The sequence below is a fragment of the Prionailurus bengalensis genome, chromosome D2, assembly GCF_016509475.1.
Source record: "Prionailurus bengalensis isolate Pbe53 chromosome D2, Fcat_Pben_1.1_paternal_pri, whole genome shotgun sequence".
Taxonomy (NCBI): domain Eukaryota; kingdom Metazoa; phylum Chordata; class Mammalia; order Carnivora; family Felidae; genus Prionailurus; species Prionailurus bengalensis.
The window spans coordinates 35,042,617-35,061,558 of NC_057351.1; the positions used below are offsets into that span (position 1 = coordinate 35,042,617).

The 18,942-nt window shown below is 43.1% G+C and overlaps 2 protein-coding genes across 7 annotated transcripts in view; one reads left to right on the forward strand and one right to left on the reverse strand.

The window, feature by feature from the left end:
- Positions 1–10,566, forward strand: part of KAT6B (lysine acetyltransferase 6B) — a 192,668-nt gene extending 182,102 nt beyond the window's left edge. For all 5 annotated transcript variants that reach the window (XM_043598136.1, XM_043598139.1, XM_043598138.1 and 2 more), the window contains exons 16-18: positions 54–443; positions 3,151–3,442; positions 6,447–10,566. In XM_043598136.1, the coding sequence (XP_043454071.1) occupies positions 54–443; positions 3,151–3,442; positions 6,447–8,974 (3,210 nt within the window). In that variant the 3' untranslated portion in view covers positions 8,975–10,566. The remainder of the gene's footprint in view (positions 1–53; positions 444–3,150; positions 3,443–6,446) is intronic.
- A 4,814-nt stretch (positions 10,567–15,380) lies between these two features.
- Positions 15,381–18,942, reverse strand: part of DUSP29 (dual specificity phosphatase 29) — a 35,496-nt gene continuing 31,934 nt past the window's right edge. For both annotated transcript variants that reach the window (XM_043598141.1, XM_043598140.1), the window contains one exon: positions 15,381–16,002. In XM_043598141.1, the coding sequence (XP_043454076.1) occupies positions 15,758–16,002 (245 nt within the window). In that variant the 3' untranslated portion in view covers positions 15,381–15,757. The remainder of the gene's footprint in view (positions 16,003–18,942) is intronic.

An 18,942-nucleotide genomic window follows, 5' to 3' on the forward strand; every position in this document is an offset into this window, starting at 1 on the left:
ACTGCCCTTTCACTGGCCCACCATTTTTACCCTCCCCCCCCCCCCCCCCTTAGGCCGAGCGGCTAATGGAACAAGCTAGCTGCTGGGAAAAGGAGGAGCAAGAAATCCTGTCCTCTAGAGCGAACAGTAGGCAATCACCTGCAAAAGTACAATCGAAAAATAAATATTTGCACTCCCCGGAGAGCCGGCCAGTGGCAGGGGAGCGAGGGCAGCTTATGGAGCTGTCTAAAGAGAGCAGTGAAGAGGAGGAGGAGGAGGAAGAGGAGGAGGAGGAGGAAGAGGAAGAGGAGGAAGAGGAGGAGGAGGAAGAGGAAGAGGAGGAGGAGGAGGAAGAGGAGGAGGAAGAAGAGGAAGAGGAGGAGGAGGAGGAGGAGGAAGAAGAAAATATTCAGAGTTCTCCTCCAAGATTGACTAAACCACAATCAGTTGCTATAAAGAGAAAGGTATGTGTGTTTAGATTTTCAGTGAGTCAGTTTCAATCAAATCTTATTTGTCATTGCAAACATTCTATTAGTATTTGTTTCACTCTCTATTCTTTAGAAGTAGTCTGTATTCAGTCCTGCTGATCATATATCATCATCCTTTATCTTACAGTCATGATTGTGTTTACTTTTTGAGGTTAGTGCTGTTTTGTTAAAGTAGGGACAGGCGGGCTTCCTAGTCTAGTAGTTACTGCCACCTGCTGGTTTGTGGGACTAGAGAAGTCAGGCTATGCAAACAGAAAAGGACCCTGGAGAGCACTTCAACCACCCTTCAGTGTGTTTTGATGAAAACACCAAAGCCTAGGAAGGCTAGGAGACTTGTCCAAGGTCATCCAGCTCCACAGAGATGGAGCTAGAACCAGATGAGTGCTCAGACTCCAACCCCAGCACTCCTGATAATATTATTTCTTATCAAAATATTCTATATTATATAGATTATATTATTTTATATTATATAGATATAAATAAATTTATTCTATATTATGTAGATAGATAACATTATATTATAATATTCTAACAATTCTATGCGAAGAACAAGAAAAATATTATCAGAAAAATATTAATATTTTTCTTGTTCTTCGCATAGAATTGTTAGAAGGTACTTCAGGCTCTCCATACTGATGCTGATGTTTTGCATTGGTGGACAAGTACACAATTTCTCATAGCCTGGTGGTCACTGTAGATATACCTTGTGCACAAGGTAAAAAATTGATCTTGTCTTTAGGTGATTGTTTAACCCAGATCTGATATTTTTGTCTTCAGTATCTATCTGTGACATAGTAAGGAACCAGATATTATTAGTATAGCTAAGACTTACAGAAATAACACAAGTTGCAGCTCTGCCCCAAGGCCATCCTATGTACTGTGTGTCAAAGAACCTGCTGTTGTAAATCCCAGCTTGGTGCGCTTTCTTCTAAGCCTGCTAGTCTTTTAATGGAAGGGCAGCTGTGGGGAAGGGGTAGAAAAGAGCTCTCCATAAAGTAAACTTCAGACTTGTGAGTAATCTTGGATTTCTTACCAGACAAATGTATTCAGGTATTATGTATACTACAAAAGAAATCTGTTTTAAAAACAACAAAACCAGGATTATCCAAGGTACGATATGGACTCCCATCATATAAATTGATTCAATTTAAAGAAAACTAGTTCTTTGGGGTGCCTGGGTGGCTCAGTCAGTTAAGCGTCTGACTTTTCGGCTTGGGTCATGATCTTGCGGTTCATGTGTTCAAGCCCCGCATCAGGCTCTGTGCTGACAGCTCAGAGCCTGGAGCCAGGTTCAGATTCTGTGTCTCCCTGTCTCTCTCTGCCCCTCCCCTGCTCACACTCTGTGTCTGTCTCAAAAATAAACAAACACTAAAAAAATAAAGAAAACTAGTTCTTTACATGGGTTGTACTCACGTTTGGGAAAATTAGTGAGTTAGGGAGGGCAGGCCAACTGGGAGTGTTAATAACCATAAATGTTAATTACAGAATATGATTATCAGGTTTATACGTGAAGATTCAGAGAGTTAATGTGAGCAACAGTAATTCTTGGATACAGTTTACTTAGACTTTGAGTTTTTGTTGTTGTTGTTGTTGTTGTTGTTGTTCTTTAGAGAGAAAGAATATGTGAGCAAGGGAGGGACATAGAGAGAAGGAAAGAAACTCAAGTAGGCTCCATGCCCAGTGCATGGGGCTCAATCTCATGAACCGTGCGTGAGATCATGACCTGAGCCAAAATCAAGAGTCGGAACACTTAACTGACTGAGCCACCCAGGCACCGTAAGAGTTTGAGTTTTAACCAAGCATATTGAACCTTCTTTGCAATATATTTTAAATAATTTTTCAGGCCCACTATTGACACGTTCCATTTAAGCAGCAAATCGGTTATTCCTATATTTTAATTTTGTTTCATTAAATGCTTTTTTGCATGGGCAAAAGTATTTTATAATTGCTACCAACCTGTAGTACAATCAGAAAAAAATTTTTCGTATCTTCTATAAACAGGACAGATTTCACATGTCTTAATTTTTTAGATGCCTTGTATAATAAAATACTTTATAAAGTTGTCAGTTGCTGACATCCCTGTAGTCACCAATACATGACTCTCTTAACATTTTAAACATTAAATAATCCTTTCTTCTAGTACCCTGTCTTCTTCCCTTTTCATTGTTCCTGAAGTCTTATGAAATAGGGAACAATTAGGTTAACCTTGTATGCCATCAAACTTCCTGTAGCATTTTGCATAGAGAAGGTGCTCCTTGAACAGTTATCAAGTATTAAATGAGTGACCCAGTGGCTAGTTGGTTATTGCAACATTTATGGAAACATCTGTGTCCATGAGGACTTAATAGCTATAATGTAGAATATTGAAGTCTGCAAGTACCATCGGAAAATATATTCTAGAAAAGCAAACCTTAGCTTTTTAAAGTCTACAGTTCAGCTGCGGTGATGTTCCCTCTCAAAGCATCTTCTTGAGTAAACAACTGTTTTATTTGGAAAACACTTGCCTGTGTAGTTGGAGCCCGAGAGGGATGTTAAACATCAAATGGAAGGTTAAGTACAAAGGCATTACAGAAGTCTTTACGTGTAAGATTCTGAGACATGCCTTCAGTACATGTTTGCTGCATATCAACTCAACCATTTAATTTCTCATGAGCTCTTATGTATTGTTTGGAATTAATTTCAGCGGCCTTTTGTACTAAAGAAGAAAAGGGGTCGTAAACGCAGGAGGATCAACAGCAGTGTAACAACTGAGACCATTTCTGAGACGACAGAAGTACTGAATGAGCCCTTTGACAACTCAGATGAAGAGAGGCCAATGCCGCACCTGGAGCCTACCTGTGAGATTGAAGTGGAGGAAGATGGAGGGAAGCCAGTCCTGAGAAAAGCATTCCAACATCAGCCTGGGAAGAAAAGAAAAACAGAGGAAGAGGAAGAAAAAGACAATCATTGTTTTAAGAATGCTGACCCTTGTAGAAGTAAGTGGAAGAATTATAAAAATCTTATCCTTGTGAATATCTTGTGTGTTACTGCCAAAAGGCAGGCACCTGAAGTTATACCCAAAGGCATCTCTGAGGTTGTGTCGACCCACCAGGAATAAGTGCTCATCTGTCTATTCTCATTCATAAAAGGTTCTATCCCTTCTTCCTGGAATTGAATTTTATTTTAAACAACTTCTAAGGCCAGAACATTCCTCTAGGTGGGTTCATCTTAGAAATTGGCTTGTCCTCAAAAACTTTGAAGTCTCTCAGTAAGAAATACACTGCGTCTCCTTGATTCTACTAAGTGCTTTTTTTCACATTAAATATTTCCAGAATCAGGGTTTATATTACTGTGAGCATTGAATGCAATAATTTCTTTTTTCCTATAAAAAATCGATGGCACATCTTGTAATTAGTGGTGTCTTAGGATATATTATTATCAAGAATCATTTCAACTCACCCACACCATCAGTATTAGCTTTGATAATATAGGATAATGTAGAAATCAGGAAATTGTCCTTCCTTTTAAATTACCAATTCAAAATTTGCTGTTGGCAGAGACACCCCACCCCATCCTCTAAAAACAAATACTAACACCAGTGAATCAACTTTGATATCCAGTTTAAAAGCAACCATTCCTTGCCTTTTGGGCTGGGAACTTAAGCTCCCAGCTGAATCATGAGGATTTGTGGGGCAATCTATCCACTCTACAGCTGAAATGACTGTATTTAAAAACTTATTCCAACATCTCTTCCATCTAGGAAGAGGCCATCTCATTTCTTTGGGAACTGCAGGTATCTCTCTTGCTTTTGAAAAGTCACAACTTTGGGGGCGCCTGGGTGGCGCAGTCGGTTAAGCGTCCGACTTCAGCCAGGTCACGATCTCGCAGTCCGTGAGTTCGAGCCCCGCGTCGGGCTCTGGGCTGATGGCTCGGAGCCTGGAGCCTGTTTCCGATTCTGTGTCTCCCTCTCTCTCTGCCCCTCCCCCGTTCATGCTCTGTCTCTCTCTGTCCCAAAAATAAACGTAGAAAAAAAAATTTTTTTAAAGAAAAGTCACAACTTTAAGGGCATGAGCAAGCATCTTCCTGACTTTTATAATTAATAGGTATACTATTACTACATACAGTAGTGTCCTGAGGGAATAACATCTTGCCCGGGGTATAAAGAATCTCAAGCCTTCCCCCCCCACCCCATTTCTTTAAACAAACAAACAACAACAACAACAAACTATAGCAAGACACCATTTTTTGTGTGGACATTGAGCCTTATTTCCAGTTCTTAACTCCCTTCTCAGGAGGCTGTAAATGAATCATCACTACCTTTTATTCTCCACTTTGTGCCATTTGTCTTTAAAATCCTAAGTGGCCATATTACTTCTGATTCCTTTCAAGATCTTCTTTCTTAAAAAATTAATCATCAGAAAACTCATCTTCTGATTTAGAGAGGTGTTCCTACAAAAGCTGTAGGTCCAGTAACATGTGGACTCCAGGGGCACTGGCATGGTTATTACTGTGAATAGAAATAAAATCATTTGAGCATCTTGCAGTGACTGTTAATTGGGTGTTGTACTTTGAACTTCTGAAGGAATCCCTCTACATCACTTATGTGTTCTCAGCTAGCCAATTTGAATGTAGTACTTGCAGGTAAGTTTATGGGTAATCCTTTTATTACATAAATGAGCTAAGGCTTACCCTGCTCTGCACTGACAGATTAGAAATCCCTCCATTCCGACAAAAAAAGATCTCTGTTCCACATTGAATGTAAAATCTTCTGTTTGTTCTCCACAGTAATGTTTGTAATAAGGCTATTTTTCTTTGTAAAGCTTTTCCTTTACATTGACTCCTCCAGGAGATGAGTTTGAGCTTTAACTCTCTAAAGGTCTCATGAAGACTTAGGTATTTTATATTTGCATTTATTCATATATTTATTTGCTTGCTTATATTTCTACAAATATACTTACAAATTGGTTTATATTCATATGTGTGTAAAGGTACAGTAAAAATAATATTAGCTGGGTTAAAATGAACATGACAGTTTTGGTTTGTTTCTTATTTACTTTAATATTCAAACCTTACATTTGAGCAACAAATTGATCAAAATACAATGTGGACATGGGGCGCCTGGGTGGCGCAGTCGGTTAAGCATCCGACTTCAGCCAGGTCACGATCTCACGGTCCGTGAGTTCGAGTCCCGCGTCAGGCTCTGGGCTGATGGCTCAGAGCCTGGAGCCTGCTTCCGATTCTGTGTCTCCCTCTCTCTCTGCCCCTCCCCTGTTCATGCTCTGTCTCTCTCTGTCCCAAAAATAAATAAACGTTGAAAAAAAAAAATACAATGTGGACAGAATTAGTGATAAAAAGAATGCCAGTTGTTTAAATATTCAATTGTTTCATGGTAACTACATCATAGTTTGTATCATGCAAAAATGATGATCCTCTAATATAGATAACAGATGCATTTGTATTTTGGAGTTATGTCTTCATTTGTTTCGGAGGTACACAGTTTATTCTTATGTCAGAGAGAACATTCAAATCAAAGTAAGTCATGTCATCTGAGATCATTTAAATCTAGTAAATGTCCACAAACAGAAATTTACTTTCTCAGGACAGATATGTGAGTTAGGCTTCTATTCGTTTTACATTGTGGAATGAATTCCAGGCTTTTACATCAGAGAATGTCTTATTTGTTAAACTCAAATAAGAGTATTATAGTTGTCTGTATCTGCGTGCTTTCTATAAAAAGCACAACTTTCTGTCGGAGGTCGGGAGGGAAGGGGAGAGAGGGAATATACAAGACATATATTACTTTCCCAGACCTGGACTGTTTACTTGGTTTATAGCACAATATGATTCTGTATTCGTTTTGATTATGTCTTTATCATCGACTCTTGAAATCAAAAGCAGTGTTTACTGATTAATTGAAAAGAATGAATTCAAGTTGTTCAAGGTTATGCTTTCTAAGACTTTGTTTTTCTTCCTCTCGTTTCTCTCTGTCTCCTCGCTAAGACAATATGGATGATGATACAGATAACTTGAAAGAAGGCAGTAGAGACAATCTTGAACCTCTAAAGTGCAAACAAGTGTGGCCAAAAGGAACAAAACGTAGTCTATCTAAGTGGAGGCCAAACAAAGAGAGGAAGACCGGATTTAAACTGAACTTGTACACCCCGCCAGAAACACCCATGGAACCTGATGACCAGATAACAGTAGAAGAACAGAAAGAGACTCCAGAAGGCAAAACCAGCCCTACTCCCACCAGGATTGAGGAGGAAGTCAAGGAAGCCGTGGAACCCCTGCTGCCTCGGGATGAAAACACAAGGGATGAAACATGTGCACCGATAAGTCCAAATAAATCACCAGGTGAAAAACCAGAAGATGATCTAATGAAACCCGAGGAGGAAGAAGAGGAGGAAGAAGAAGAGGAAGAGGAGGAAGAAGAAGAAAATGTAGAAAAAGACCCAGGTGGTGCTAAAAATCAGGAAAAAGAGGAACCAGAAGTCTTCACGGACAAAGAAGACCCTGTTCCTCTGGATGATCATGAAGAGGAGGAGGAAGAGGATGAAGAGCCATCTCACAACGAGGGTCATGATGCAGATGATGAAGATGACAGTCACATGGAGTGTGGAGAAGCAGAGAAGGAAGAACGCCCAAGAGAATCCTTTAAAGAAGTACTAGAAAACCAGGAGGCTTTTTTAGACCTTAGTGTCCAGCCTAGTCATTCGAACTCAGAGGTCCTAATGGAGTGTGGCGTTGACCTTGCAGCTGCGTGTAACAGTGAACCTAAGGAGCTTTCTGGAGACACTGAAGCTGCACCTGAATCTGATGAGGAATCCCCAGAAGAACAGGCACAGAAGCAGGACCAAAAGAGTGGCGAAGAAGTGGATTCTGAGTTCAAAGAGAGAAACACGACGGCCATGGAAATTGACTCTGAGACCGTTCAGGCAGTTCAATCTTTGACCCAGGAGAATAGTGAACAGGACGACACTTTTCAGGATTGTGCTGAGACTCAAGAGGCCTGCAGAAGCCTACAAAACTACACCCATGCAGACCAAAGCCCACAGATAGCCGCCACTCTAGATGATTGCCAGCAGTCAGACCACAGTAGCCCAGTTTCATCTGTCCATTCCCATCCTGGCCAGTCAGTACGTTCTGTCAACAGCCCAAGTGTCCCTGCCCTGGAAAACAGCTATGCCCAAATCAGCCCGGATCAAAGTGCCATCTCCGTGCCGTCTTTGCAAAACATGGAAACCAGTCCAATGATGGATGTCCCGTCAGTTTCAGATCATTCCCAGCAAGTCGTGGACAGTGGATTTAGTGACCTGGGCAGTATCGAGAGCACAACCGAGAACTACGAGAACCCTAGTAGCTATGATTCTACTATGGGCAGCAGCATTTGCGGAAACGGCTCTTCACAGAACAGCTGCTCCTATAGCAACCTCACCTCTAGCAATCTGACACAGAGCAGCTGTGCTGTCACCCAGCAGATGTCCAACATCAGTGGGAGCTGCAGCATGCTGCAGCAAACCAGCATCAGTTCTCCCCCAACCTGCAGCGTCAAGTCTCCTCAAGGCTGTGTGGTGGAGAGGCCTCCAAGCAGCAGCCAGCAGCTGGCTCAGTGTAGCATGGCCACTAACTTCACCCCACCGATGCAGCTGGCTGACATCCCTGAGACTGGCAACGCCAACATTGGCTTATATGAACGAATGGGTCAGAGTGATTTTGGGGCTGGGCATTACCCACAGCCATCAGCCACCTTCAGCCTTGCCAAACTACAGCAGTTAACTAATACACTTATTGATCATTCATTGCCTTACAGCCATTCCGCTGCTGTAACTTCCTATGCAAACAGTGCCTCTTTGTCCACACCATTAAGTAACACAGGGCTTGTCCAGCTTTCTCAGTCTCCGCACTCTGTCCCTGGGGGACCCCAAGCACAAGCTACAATGACCCCACCCCCCAACCTGACTCCTCCTCCGATGAATCTGCCACCGCCTCTTTTGCAACGGAACATGGCTGCATCAAACATTGGCATCTCTCACAGCCAAAGACTGCAAACCCAGATTGCCAGCAAGGGCCACGTCTCCATGAGAACCAAATCGGCATCTCTGTCACCAGCCGCTGCCACCCATCAGTCTCAGATCTATGGGCGCTCCCAGACTGTAGCCATGCAGGGTCCTGCACGGACTTTAACGATGCAGAGAGGTATGAACATGAGTGTGAACCTGATGCCAGCCCCAGCCTACAATGTCAACTCTGTGAACATGAACATGAATACTCTCAATGCCATGAATGGGTACAGCATGTCCCAGCCGATGATGAACAGCGGCTACCACAGCAATCATGGCTACATGAATCAAACACCCCAATACCCTATGCAGATGCAGATGGGCATGATGGGAACCCAGCCATATGCCCAGCAGCCAATGCAGACCCCGCCCCATGGTAACATGATGTACACAGCCCCCGGACATCACGGCTACATGAACACGGGCATGTCCAAACAGTCTCTCAATGGGTCCTACATGAGAAGGTAGGCAACATGGGCAGTCACAAGATCCCCCTGGGCATCACTATTGGATTGAATCTGCACAAATACCTTCGAAGAGTACGATTTCAAAACCAGCAATTGGTGTGAATGCAAAAACATTTGTTGGCACCATTTATTTAAAAAAAAAAAAAAAGCTGTATGCAGCAGAAAGCCTTATACAAGTTGTTTTTCTTTTTTTCCTTTTTCTTTTTTTGGTATCTTTGTTTCTGTTACTTTTATATGAAATTCTCTGCAAAGGAAGGCCTCTCTGGACTACAATTTGAAGGCAGCCACTTGTTGTGCCTGCTTCCATGAAATGATGTGGATATCAAGCCCCGCCCCACCAAATTATCTGTTTTAATACTGAACCTAGAACTTTTTTTTTTCTTCCCTGTCCACTCCATGTAAATGCCTTTAGCATTTCAGTTATTGTATATTTTGTTTAAGGTGACACTTCAGCATGCCGCTAATGTCTTTGTTAGTGACAGTGCATTTTGTAGTACTGTACAAGTGTTGTGCTAACAGTAAGCCATTTCTTAAGTTTTTTGCCTTGATTAGGGTGCCCTAATTTGAGGGTTTAAAAAAAATTATATTTTTGTTAATTATAAAACTGTAAAGAGCTATAAAAGCTATTCCCATTTGGTTAGTCAAAAGGGGTTTTATTGCTAAATGTTTGGTGTAAAGTTGAGACCCTTTTCCATTTTGGTGACAGATTTCTTTGGGGAAAAAAGGCAGCTTTCTGTTTTATAAATGCAGACTTCTGTTTATTGAATGAAGCATATCTCAGTGTTTATCTGTCAGGTTTTGAAACATTTCATATATGTCCAAATACTTGGCAGGATTTAAAAAAAAATAGTGAATTTGGTGTAAAGTTGCTATTTTATGGAAATGCCTCTAACTTTACATTTTCATTCCATCTGTAGATTTTTCTATCTTTATAAAATATTGGAGTTATTTTTTAAGGAAAAATAGAGAAGTAGCTTGTGAATAGCTCAAACTAAGCTTACAAATCGCATGTAAAAAAGCAAAAAAAAGTTATTTGTGTCTGTTTATATTGCTTCCTTTTTTGTAGCCTTTGTACCTGTACAGGGTGACTGTAAGGGCCAAGCAGGAGAGGCGTAATCCTTGTATAAAATAGGAGCCAGCGACACTCTTGTATTTATCTGTTCTCTTTTTAGTCAGTCACTTCAAAAAAAAGAAGAAAAAAAACAAACAAAAAAAAAGCTGTACATTTTAACATAAAATAAATTATGATGAGCCATTTTTAGCCTCTTGTGTCCTGTCATATTATGATTGATAGAGAATGACCAATGGAACTGTATCATGTGTCACATCTCAGAACACATACACATTTTGGGAAAATAAATTATTTAGTGTAAATTGGAGTTATGAGATTTTCTGATTTGTTTTGACTTTGGGGGAGGGGGTTGGCAATAAATAAGAGTAATATCTAATAAAACCATCACATATACCAAATACCTATTTAATAAATTAATTTATAATGGATTTTAATGCTTTTCATGAAAGTTTATTTTATGCTGGTGCATACCTTCTGTATGCCAATCATTGTCTTTAAAATAAAGTGAATTTGTTTTTTTCTTTTTGACTTTGATCTTCATTTGCAAAGGGATCCTATACAAATATTCAGTTGCCTCATCTGTACCGTCTGTGTAAACACCCCTCAGGGCCTTAGCACAGTGGTAGCAAACTTCATTTTTATAAAAGTTAATACCCAAACACCCAATTTGGGATCGTACGTTTGAAAAATCATCTCAAAAAAAAAAAAAAAGTGTGAAAGTTTTGCTCTTGTGAATGAATGATTGGATGTTTTCTTTAGAGTCTAAAGTTTAGACCAAAAACAAAAAGTCATTGTTTACAAACACTATTCTGTGGCATTCAGAGAAACTTCTGTCTGACTGTTAAAACAGTTTATTATTTGAGCTTCTAGCCTAGAAATAAATGCCTCACTTGGCATCCATGGGAACTGGCCCATTAAGCTCCCAATGTGTCTAAATGTGGGTGCTCACAACTCTCCTGTCTCTTCTTTTATATCGCGCAGAGGGAGAACGTTTTTCCATCAGTGGTTCAACACAAATCAAGTGTTGTATAGACATAGACACAAACTTTCAAGTAGACTCAGAATAAAACCGAAAAGGCAGGCTAGTGCACATGCCCCAGGATCACAGGACACTGTAGAGGGAGGAGGCCCAATGGGGTGTTCTTTGTGCTCTCACCCTTACTAGGTTTCCTTCACAGTTACAAAGCGTTCTCGGTTTAGCGTCTGGCAAGACGTTGTCTTTAGGTCCTTTCTTTCCACAAATGCCCAGTCCGTGAGGGAATTCTCTGTAGTGGCTGAGGGAGAGCTCAAGAAAAGACACTTCTGCAAGGGCTTTAGTCACAAAGGGAAGAAGAGAAACTAATAGGAAGGAAAACCTAATCCAGCTTCAGAGAGGGAGGTGATGGTGTGCCGCTAGTTCGGGAGTAGCCATGAATCTTAGCAGCCCAGTGGGTGCACCTGTCAGGCAAGAGGCTGCCTGAGCCTAAGAGCTGGGGTGGAGGCCTGCTAACAAGCTGATATGGAAGCTTCCACAGGCCCCATCTTGAAACCTTCACATATGTAGTCTCTTTCCTCTTCTGTTGAGGTCCTTTGGGACTGAGATTCCCTAGTGTTTTCCTTTTGACATGGCCTGCTAATCACACCCTGTGGTTTGTGTGAAACTGGGGTTCCATCACCCCCACACCCTGCCTTCCTCACAGTCCTCCAGGGAGCTTGTGGGCAAGTTCTGGTCGCTGCCCCAGACCTACCAGATCAGAATCCAAGAACACTACTAGGGACTCCTTGTGTCATAGGCTCCCAAGGGACTGCAGCATATCCAGGTACAGGACCCCCTCTGCTGGCCTCTATCTCCAGCATTCATGGGCAGAACAGAAAGGCTTGGGGGAGAGGAACTGCTGATCTGAGGTGGCCTCAGAACACTGCACACTCTTCCTTACTCACCCACTCTCACTAGAGAAAGCAATTCAGACCAAAATGTGACACCAAGGATCCTGGAAAACAGGAACTTGGATTCATCAGAACTGAAATGGAGTCACCATCAGGTTGAGATTCATTAACAAGCCATGTTTTTTAAGCCCAGTAATCTGTTCTTTCATTTACCTTATAAGAGTCTTGAGTGGTCATCAGCTGTCGACCTTTTCTTTTGAATCGCTCAAGCAGTGCCTACCCAGGTGTGAAGGCATCGGCCTTCCTCGCCGACACTCTGTTTCAGAAATGATGACTCACAATACTGTTACCAAGCTTTCATAAACAGCCTTCCCACGTGATCCACACGCCTACCCTGTGCAGGAAATGGGGCCATTGTCTCCGGTGTCGGATGAGGAGATCGGGCTCAAAGAACCTATCTTAATTGCCCAAACTCACTCAGCTAACATTTGGAAGCTGAAACAAACCCAATTCTCCAAATGGCAGCTCTTCTTCCTACACGTAACTCTGAAAAGACCGTAAGTTGTCATCTCTCTGATTTCAAGGCTCAGCTAACAAATTCACGATGCTACAGGAACTATTAAGTGCCATACAAATAAATTTTACTTTGTTATAAGCAAGCATTGTCTCCAGTGTACAGTCAACAGACTACCAGTACTGTTAAATTATGAAACTGTGCCCAGGTGTCCATAATTCCACACTCCTGGTTTTTCTTCTTCCTTCTCTGTCCTCTTTCCTGGTTCTCCCTCTGCCACCCAGGCCCAGCTCTAAACACTGATGTTGAAGCACTCAGGCCTGGGACTTCCTCCCTTTTCTCATTATCTCACCCAGGATGATGAGTTCCAACACCACCTATGCACAGATAACACCCAGAATTACACCTCCAGTTGTGAACATTCCTCTGAGCTCCTAGATTCAAGGTCCAATGACACGGGATACTTTATGTATGTCTTACAGATGTAACTGGTGATCTCCAGCCCTCTCCCCCCATTTCTGCCCTCGTCCACCTCATCTCCATACTCAGGCAAGAAACCGAATCAATAGCTTTCATTTTTCTTTGCCCTCTCATCAGGTTCTGTCGACTCTCCAGGATAATTCCAAAATAATCTTGAGTAGTAGTCCCCTGGGGCTCAGTCCAGGCCACCATCCTCTCCTGTCTAGGGTTCCAACAGCTTTCTGTCTGGTCTTCTTGCCTTCCTTCTTAATTCCCAACAATCCATTCTCCATACTTCAGCCAGAGTGATCTCCTTAAAACATAGGTCATACCATTCCCCTGCTTAAAACCATTCGGTGGCTTTTCTCTGTACTTGAAATAGAATCTAGCTTCTATAACCCACATCTTCCAATTTCCCCCTACCTATGGGCTCCAGCTTCACTGAGGGGCGTTTCCTCAAAAATATACCTCTTTATCACCCTGGGGCTTTCACCAGGGCTGTTCTGTTCCTCAGCCTAGAATGACTCCCCCTTTGGAGGGTGTGCTCCTTCAAGTCTCAGCTCACCCCATCTCCTCAGGTCTTCACCCCATCCCCAATTGTCCTTCACCTCAGTACCTGTTTGCCTCATTGCACTTTATCACAACATGCCTTTTTGTTTTTACTTTTGGCTTTCTAACCCAATTTTTGGCATGCGGTAGGTTCTCAATGAATACTTATTGGCCAAATAAATAATTTACTTCTGAAGACTTGAAATGCTTTTGCAAAAATTTCTGTTCCTCCTTTCTCCCACCTCTGGCCCCCAGGAGCCATCTTGCAGAGACCAGAACTCCAACTTTAAAGTTCTCTGCTCCTGCTGTCCTCAGTAAGACTCACAGCCCCACAAAGAGATGGGCCCATGTAGGAAAGTATAGAGAAGCTCAAGAGAACACCAGCATTTCATCCTACCATACATCCCACAATGGATTCATTTAAATGTAAGTATGTCATTATGATGTATTAAATGTAATATTTCATTAAAATGGAAATACTAATTTCTTTCTAGACAAGGAATATATTAGACCTAGGAGATAAATGAGTTTTGAGTGGGTTATTGGAATCCTGTGATGGGAAAGTCCAGGTAGGTGCCTCTGGGACCCTAGAGCTTCTTTTGGTCTATATCTCTTTCCCATAAGCCTGTGTCTGGCTCCCCTCACACTCAGATCCAAGTCCTTATGAGGACCTGACTACTCTTGGACCACAATGACTCTCAGAGCAGTCCCAGGAAGCCAGGCCCAGCCACCAAGGGCCCAGGCCACAAGTCCTCTCCTGTGGCACAAAATCAGGGCAGCCCACCTAAACTCACAGGGAAGTTTTACAAGGCTGCTGGGCCCCCCGACACTATGCTTCCTCCATCAAGAACTTCCTCTTTCATTCTGCTGAAAACCATAACCAAATCGAAGGACCAAGCCCCTTTTCATATTTTCTTCCACAGGCATTTATCACACTCTTTTTGCTTTCTCCGGGCAGTTTTCATTTCTGGTCCTTGACCTCTGGCATCTCCATCAGCATTTCTCTTTGGGTTCTGTCTAGTTTAGGGTTCCTGGTTCCAGAAGCCATCTCTATCTGCTTGATGTCTCCTGCTGTTTTCTCCTCGAGAATGAAAATCACACAGGCAGGGCACCTGGCTTAGCTCTCAGGGGCAGGGAAATTCCACACCTGAGCTCACCTGGCTGCCTTGTTCTCCCATTCCACAGCAAACACATTTGCAAATGCTTTTTGGTATGACTGAAAACAAGCCTGTGTTGCTTTGACTAGAATCAAAATGAAAGGAGTTTCTCCAAGTGCCAGTTCCCTAAAGAATATCCCCCTTCTTTTTTCCAAAATTGTAAAGTTAAACTTGTCCACAATTCGTTGAATTTTTCTGGGTGGTGGCAGCTCTGGCTAGGATTCTGCGAGCCCTGGCTCCCGAGGAAGGTAGAAGAGCACAAGGCAAGGGCCAGTGTACGGGACTCAGGACAGCAACCACCCCTCCCCCCCCCTCCCGCCCTATCCCTAATAAATGAGTTGCTCTCTGCAGGTTGCAGACAGCGACATCTATGAGTGGTGATCCAAGCCTGGGGATTTCGTGGAAAAGAGGGTGCAGGAGATGATAAGGAAATACAGATGCCCCAGAAAAGGGGCCTGCTAATAAGCTATGCAGACTCTTCTGTAACACAGCTCTCCCGGGCACTTTTCTGCAGCTAAAAAATAAATTTATATTTTACAATTATTTTTTAAGAATGTGACTTTCGGGGGCACCTGAATGACTCAGTTGGTTAAGCATCTGACTCTTAATTTTGGCTCAGGTCATGGTCTCACGGTTCATGGTATTGAGCCCTGTGTCAGGTTCTGTGCTGAAAGCCTGAAGGCTGCTTGTGATTCTCTCTCTCCCTCTCTCTCTCTCCCCTGCATGTATGAACTCTTTCTCTCTCTCTCTCTCAAAATAAATAAACATAAAAAAAAAAAAAGAATGTGACTTTCAGACAAAGCCAAACATTTAATCACAGCACAATGCCTACATATTTTCCAATCCTTTTCTGCTTCCATCTTACCAGAAAATAATAATAATGATGACAATAATAATAATAATAAAATACAGGCACCTTTGTGCAGAACTGTGTGCTCATCTGTAACCAATTCTGCTGAGAAGGCAGTCTGCCCCATTCTGCTATGAAGCCAAGTCCTCATCCAGGAGGCAGATTTGAATCCCCCCCCCCCCCATTCATCAGCATACACCTGGGAAGTTTAAGATTGAAGGAAGTCAAGCTTTGGTTCACTGTCCCAGGTCACAGGGCAGGGCTATTTCAGCCTCCCTCTCTATTCCCGAGTATCTCTGTGGGCCCTGCTAGGGGTGCTATGGCTCCTTCTCACCAGCCTTCTCACTGTTGTCACTGTGGTTGGCCTGTCGCCTCTGCTGCACCAGCTGCTTGTCCAGTTCCCGGAGCTGCTTCAGAAAGCCCCGGTTGGGTAGGACACAGCGGTTCTTGGCCACTTGTTGAATGGCGTCCACCAGGGTCATGTTCTTGTGGATCATCAGGTAGGCCAGGACCAGGGTTGCTGAACGGCTGCGGCCCATGACACAGTGAACCAGGATCTTACCTGAAATGCAGTGGGAAGAAGAGGTACCACACTATACTGGTAATCATTGCATTCTTCACCACCATGTGCTCTCGGGGGGAGGGGGGGAACACCGATTTCCCTTAAGAATATCCTTGATGAAGCAATACAAATTAATTTTTATCAAATTTCAGCCTTTGGTTACACTTCTGCTTAATATTTTGCGTGATAAAATGGTATGTACACTTAAAGCACTTTGGCTGAGTGCCAAAGTAAGATGGTTATCTCAAGAACAAGCACATAGGAGGTAGAGTTGCAAGCTGAATTAGCCACTGTTTCATGAAACACTGTTTTTACTTAAAAGAGCAAATGACAGAAAAACCATGATAATTCACACTTGGATATTTGGCAGACTTCGTCTCAGAAGTGAACAAAGTAGGGAGCCTGGCTGGCTCAGTTGGAAGAGCATGCAACTCTTGATCTCAGGGTTGTGAGTTTGAGCCCCACGTTGAGTGTACTTATTGCTCAAAAATAAAATCTTAAAAAAAAAAAAAGTGAACAAAATAGGCCTTTCATGTCAAAGCAAATAACCAATGGTGTTTGTTGCCAGTGACAAAATTCAGGCTTTTGAGGAAAATAGAATTTTGGAAAACTTGTATCTATTACTGTGGGGTTGACAGTTTCCCAATACTTTTAGATTTTTCTGTTAAGATTGGTGGTGATATTAACAAATGTGTTCTTTTGATAACATACAATGAAAATTGTCAACATTTGGAAGATCTACATAACTTAGTGAACCAATATTTTCCAAATGACCAATGTGGGATATTACAAAGTCATGCGTGAGTAAAAAAAAATCCATCCAAAATGCAAGACAGACCAATGGATTTTCATATAACAGAGTACGTATGAAGTTTATGTGTATGGTTTCAGATTGCAAGACATCATAGCTAGCCTTTAAGAAACTATTGCTTGTCAAGTTTTGGTGTAGTATTAAAGAAAAATATCCATAATTACCGGAAAAGGCTATTAAAATATCCTTCCCTTCTCCATCTACATGTCTGAATGAAGCTGGATTTTCTTTATATACTTCAACCAAAACAACACTACCATGGCATCAGCTAGGCCCGGCTTCACAGTGTGAAGCAGCTTCTGCACCCTTCAGGTCTGCATTTGGTAGTGCTCTCGAGCTCACACAGTAGTACATCAATGTGCGTTATCTCATTTTATCCTTAACAGAAACTTCAAGGTTTCATTATCATCATTCCTGCCTCACAGATGGGAAACAGGCTCAGAGTGGTGAAATGACATGCCAGAGGTCACCCAAAAAGCAGGTGCCATGGCTAGAAATAGTTAAAAGCAACTTGTTACTGAGGCCCTTCTGTGTGCTAGCCACTGGCCACTGTGTTCAGGGGACAGAGAAAGTAATGAGATTAGGCTCTCCGGCTGTCCCCACCAATGCCATCCCAGTGGCTGCCCTCTCCTGTGTTTGTGGGATAGGGGCAGCTTGAGCTATGTGACTTGTGACTCCAGTGATGTCTCTTCCTGAGTCTCAGGCCTGTGGCTCAGAAGGATGACCAAAAAGACACTTATGAACATCACTGAGCTTATGGAACATCAGGATATGAGAACAGCTTGTTGAAGAATACTTCTGAACAGACATGGCTCCCCCGTGTCCTTCTCACCGCCACCCCCTCACCTGTGCCAGGGGACCATGCCCAGGACCATGCCCAGGCAGAGTGAGAAATCCAAGAGGGCCTGACCATCAGGCACAGGATTCTCTCTCCCCTCCTCCCAGCTGGCAAGGCCTGCACATCTTGCCCATCAGGAAGAACTCCATGATGGCCTCTCCACACACACAGGGCTGGCGCAGAAAGGTGCTTCATAAGGAACTGTTCATTTTGTCACAATTCATTTTCACCAATCTCCACAAGCTTACCAGGCGGCCCTGCAATCCCACCTGCCATGATGCTGAGCTACAAGAGTGTGACCGCACCACATTTCCCTTGGGCACATTTGCTAGAAAGGAAGGCAAGAAGCAGGGCCTGCTTCTTTTTTGCTGGGTCGGGTTTGGGGGAGGCTGGCCCTGGCTCTTGCATGGCATGGTTGTGCTCCTGGACTGGAATGTCTACCTCTGGCATTCTAATCCCCACAGACTGTTCCAGAGGCTGGCTGGCTTCTTGCCAGCTGTGCTGATAACTAAAGCGTTTCTTCCTCTCCTGGCAAAAAGGGTAATTCTTTCTGTCACGACTAAATGCTTGAAACAGACGAAAGCTGTAGTTCATTAAGTCTTTTGGGAGCCTGAAGTCTGTTAAGTGGGAGGAGGGGAGGGGAGAAAAATGGCAAAGGGAGATGGAGGGGGTTGGAAGAGAAAGGGGGAAGGGAGAGAAGGGCGTGCTCAGCTCCAGCAGAAGCTCCTGGAGCTGAATTTTGGTTTTACAAAAGCGGCGTGAATGCCCTCAGCCATGTGAGCTTGGTAGGTAGGTCTTCCTCCCTTGGTAAAGGGCCTGTCTCAGCACCCTCCAGGCACTGCTCTCTCTTTGCTCTGTGGCTCTGCTAAGCACCACCCTTTGGGGCCCAGCATTGGGTGGTGAGAAAGCTCTCAGAGGGTTCAGGAGACAAGGGCAAGGAGACCTGCACGGGGCCTGCTCCCGACATGGACCATACCGTAGAAACTAGGAGGCTCTCTGTTAGACACCAGCCAGAGTTAGGGCCCTAAGTGAAGGCAGCTTTGTCAGGGCACACATTTCCTAGATCAGTGGCTTTCACTTCTTTGTGTGCCCCCTGAAAACACAACACACAGTTCACAGTTTACGTGTACATAGCCCTACCTCGCCCCCAGATCGTCCAAGTACATTTTTACATAGCTTACCGTACTCGATCAGCATGACAGACTGATGATGAAATTATCATCTCCATTTTACAGAAGAGATAATGTGCAAAGAAGTGAGCGGCCCTGTTTGCACAGCTGGGAAGTGACAG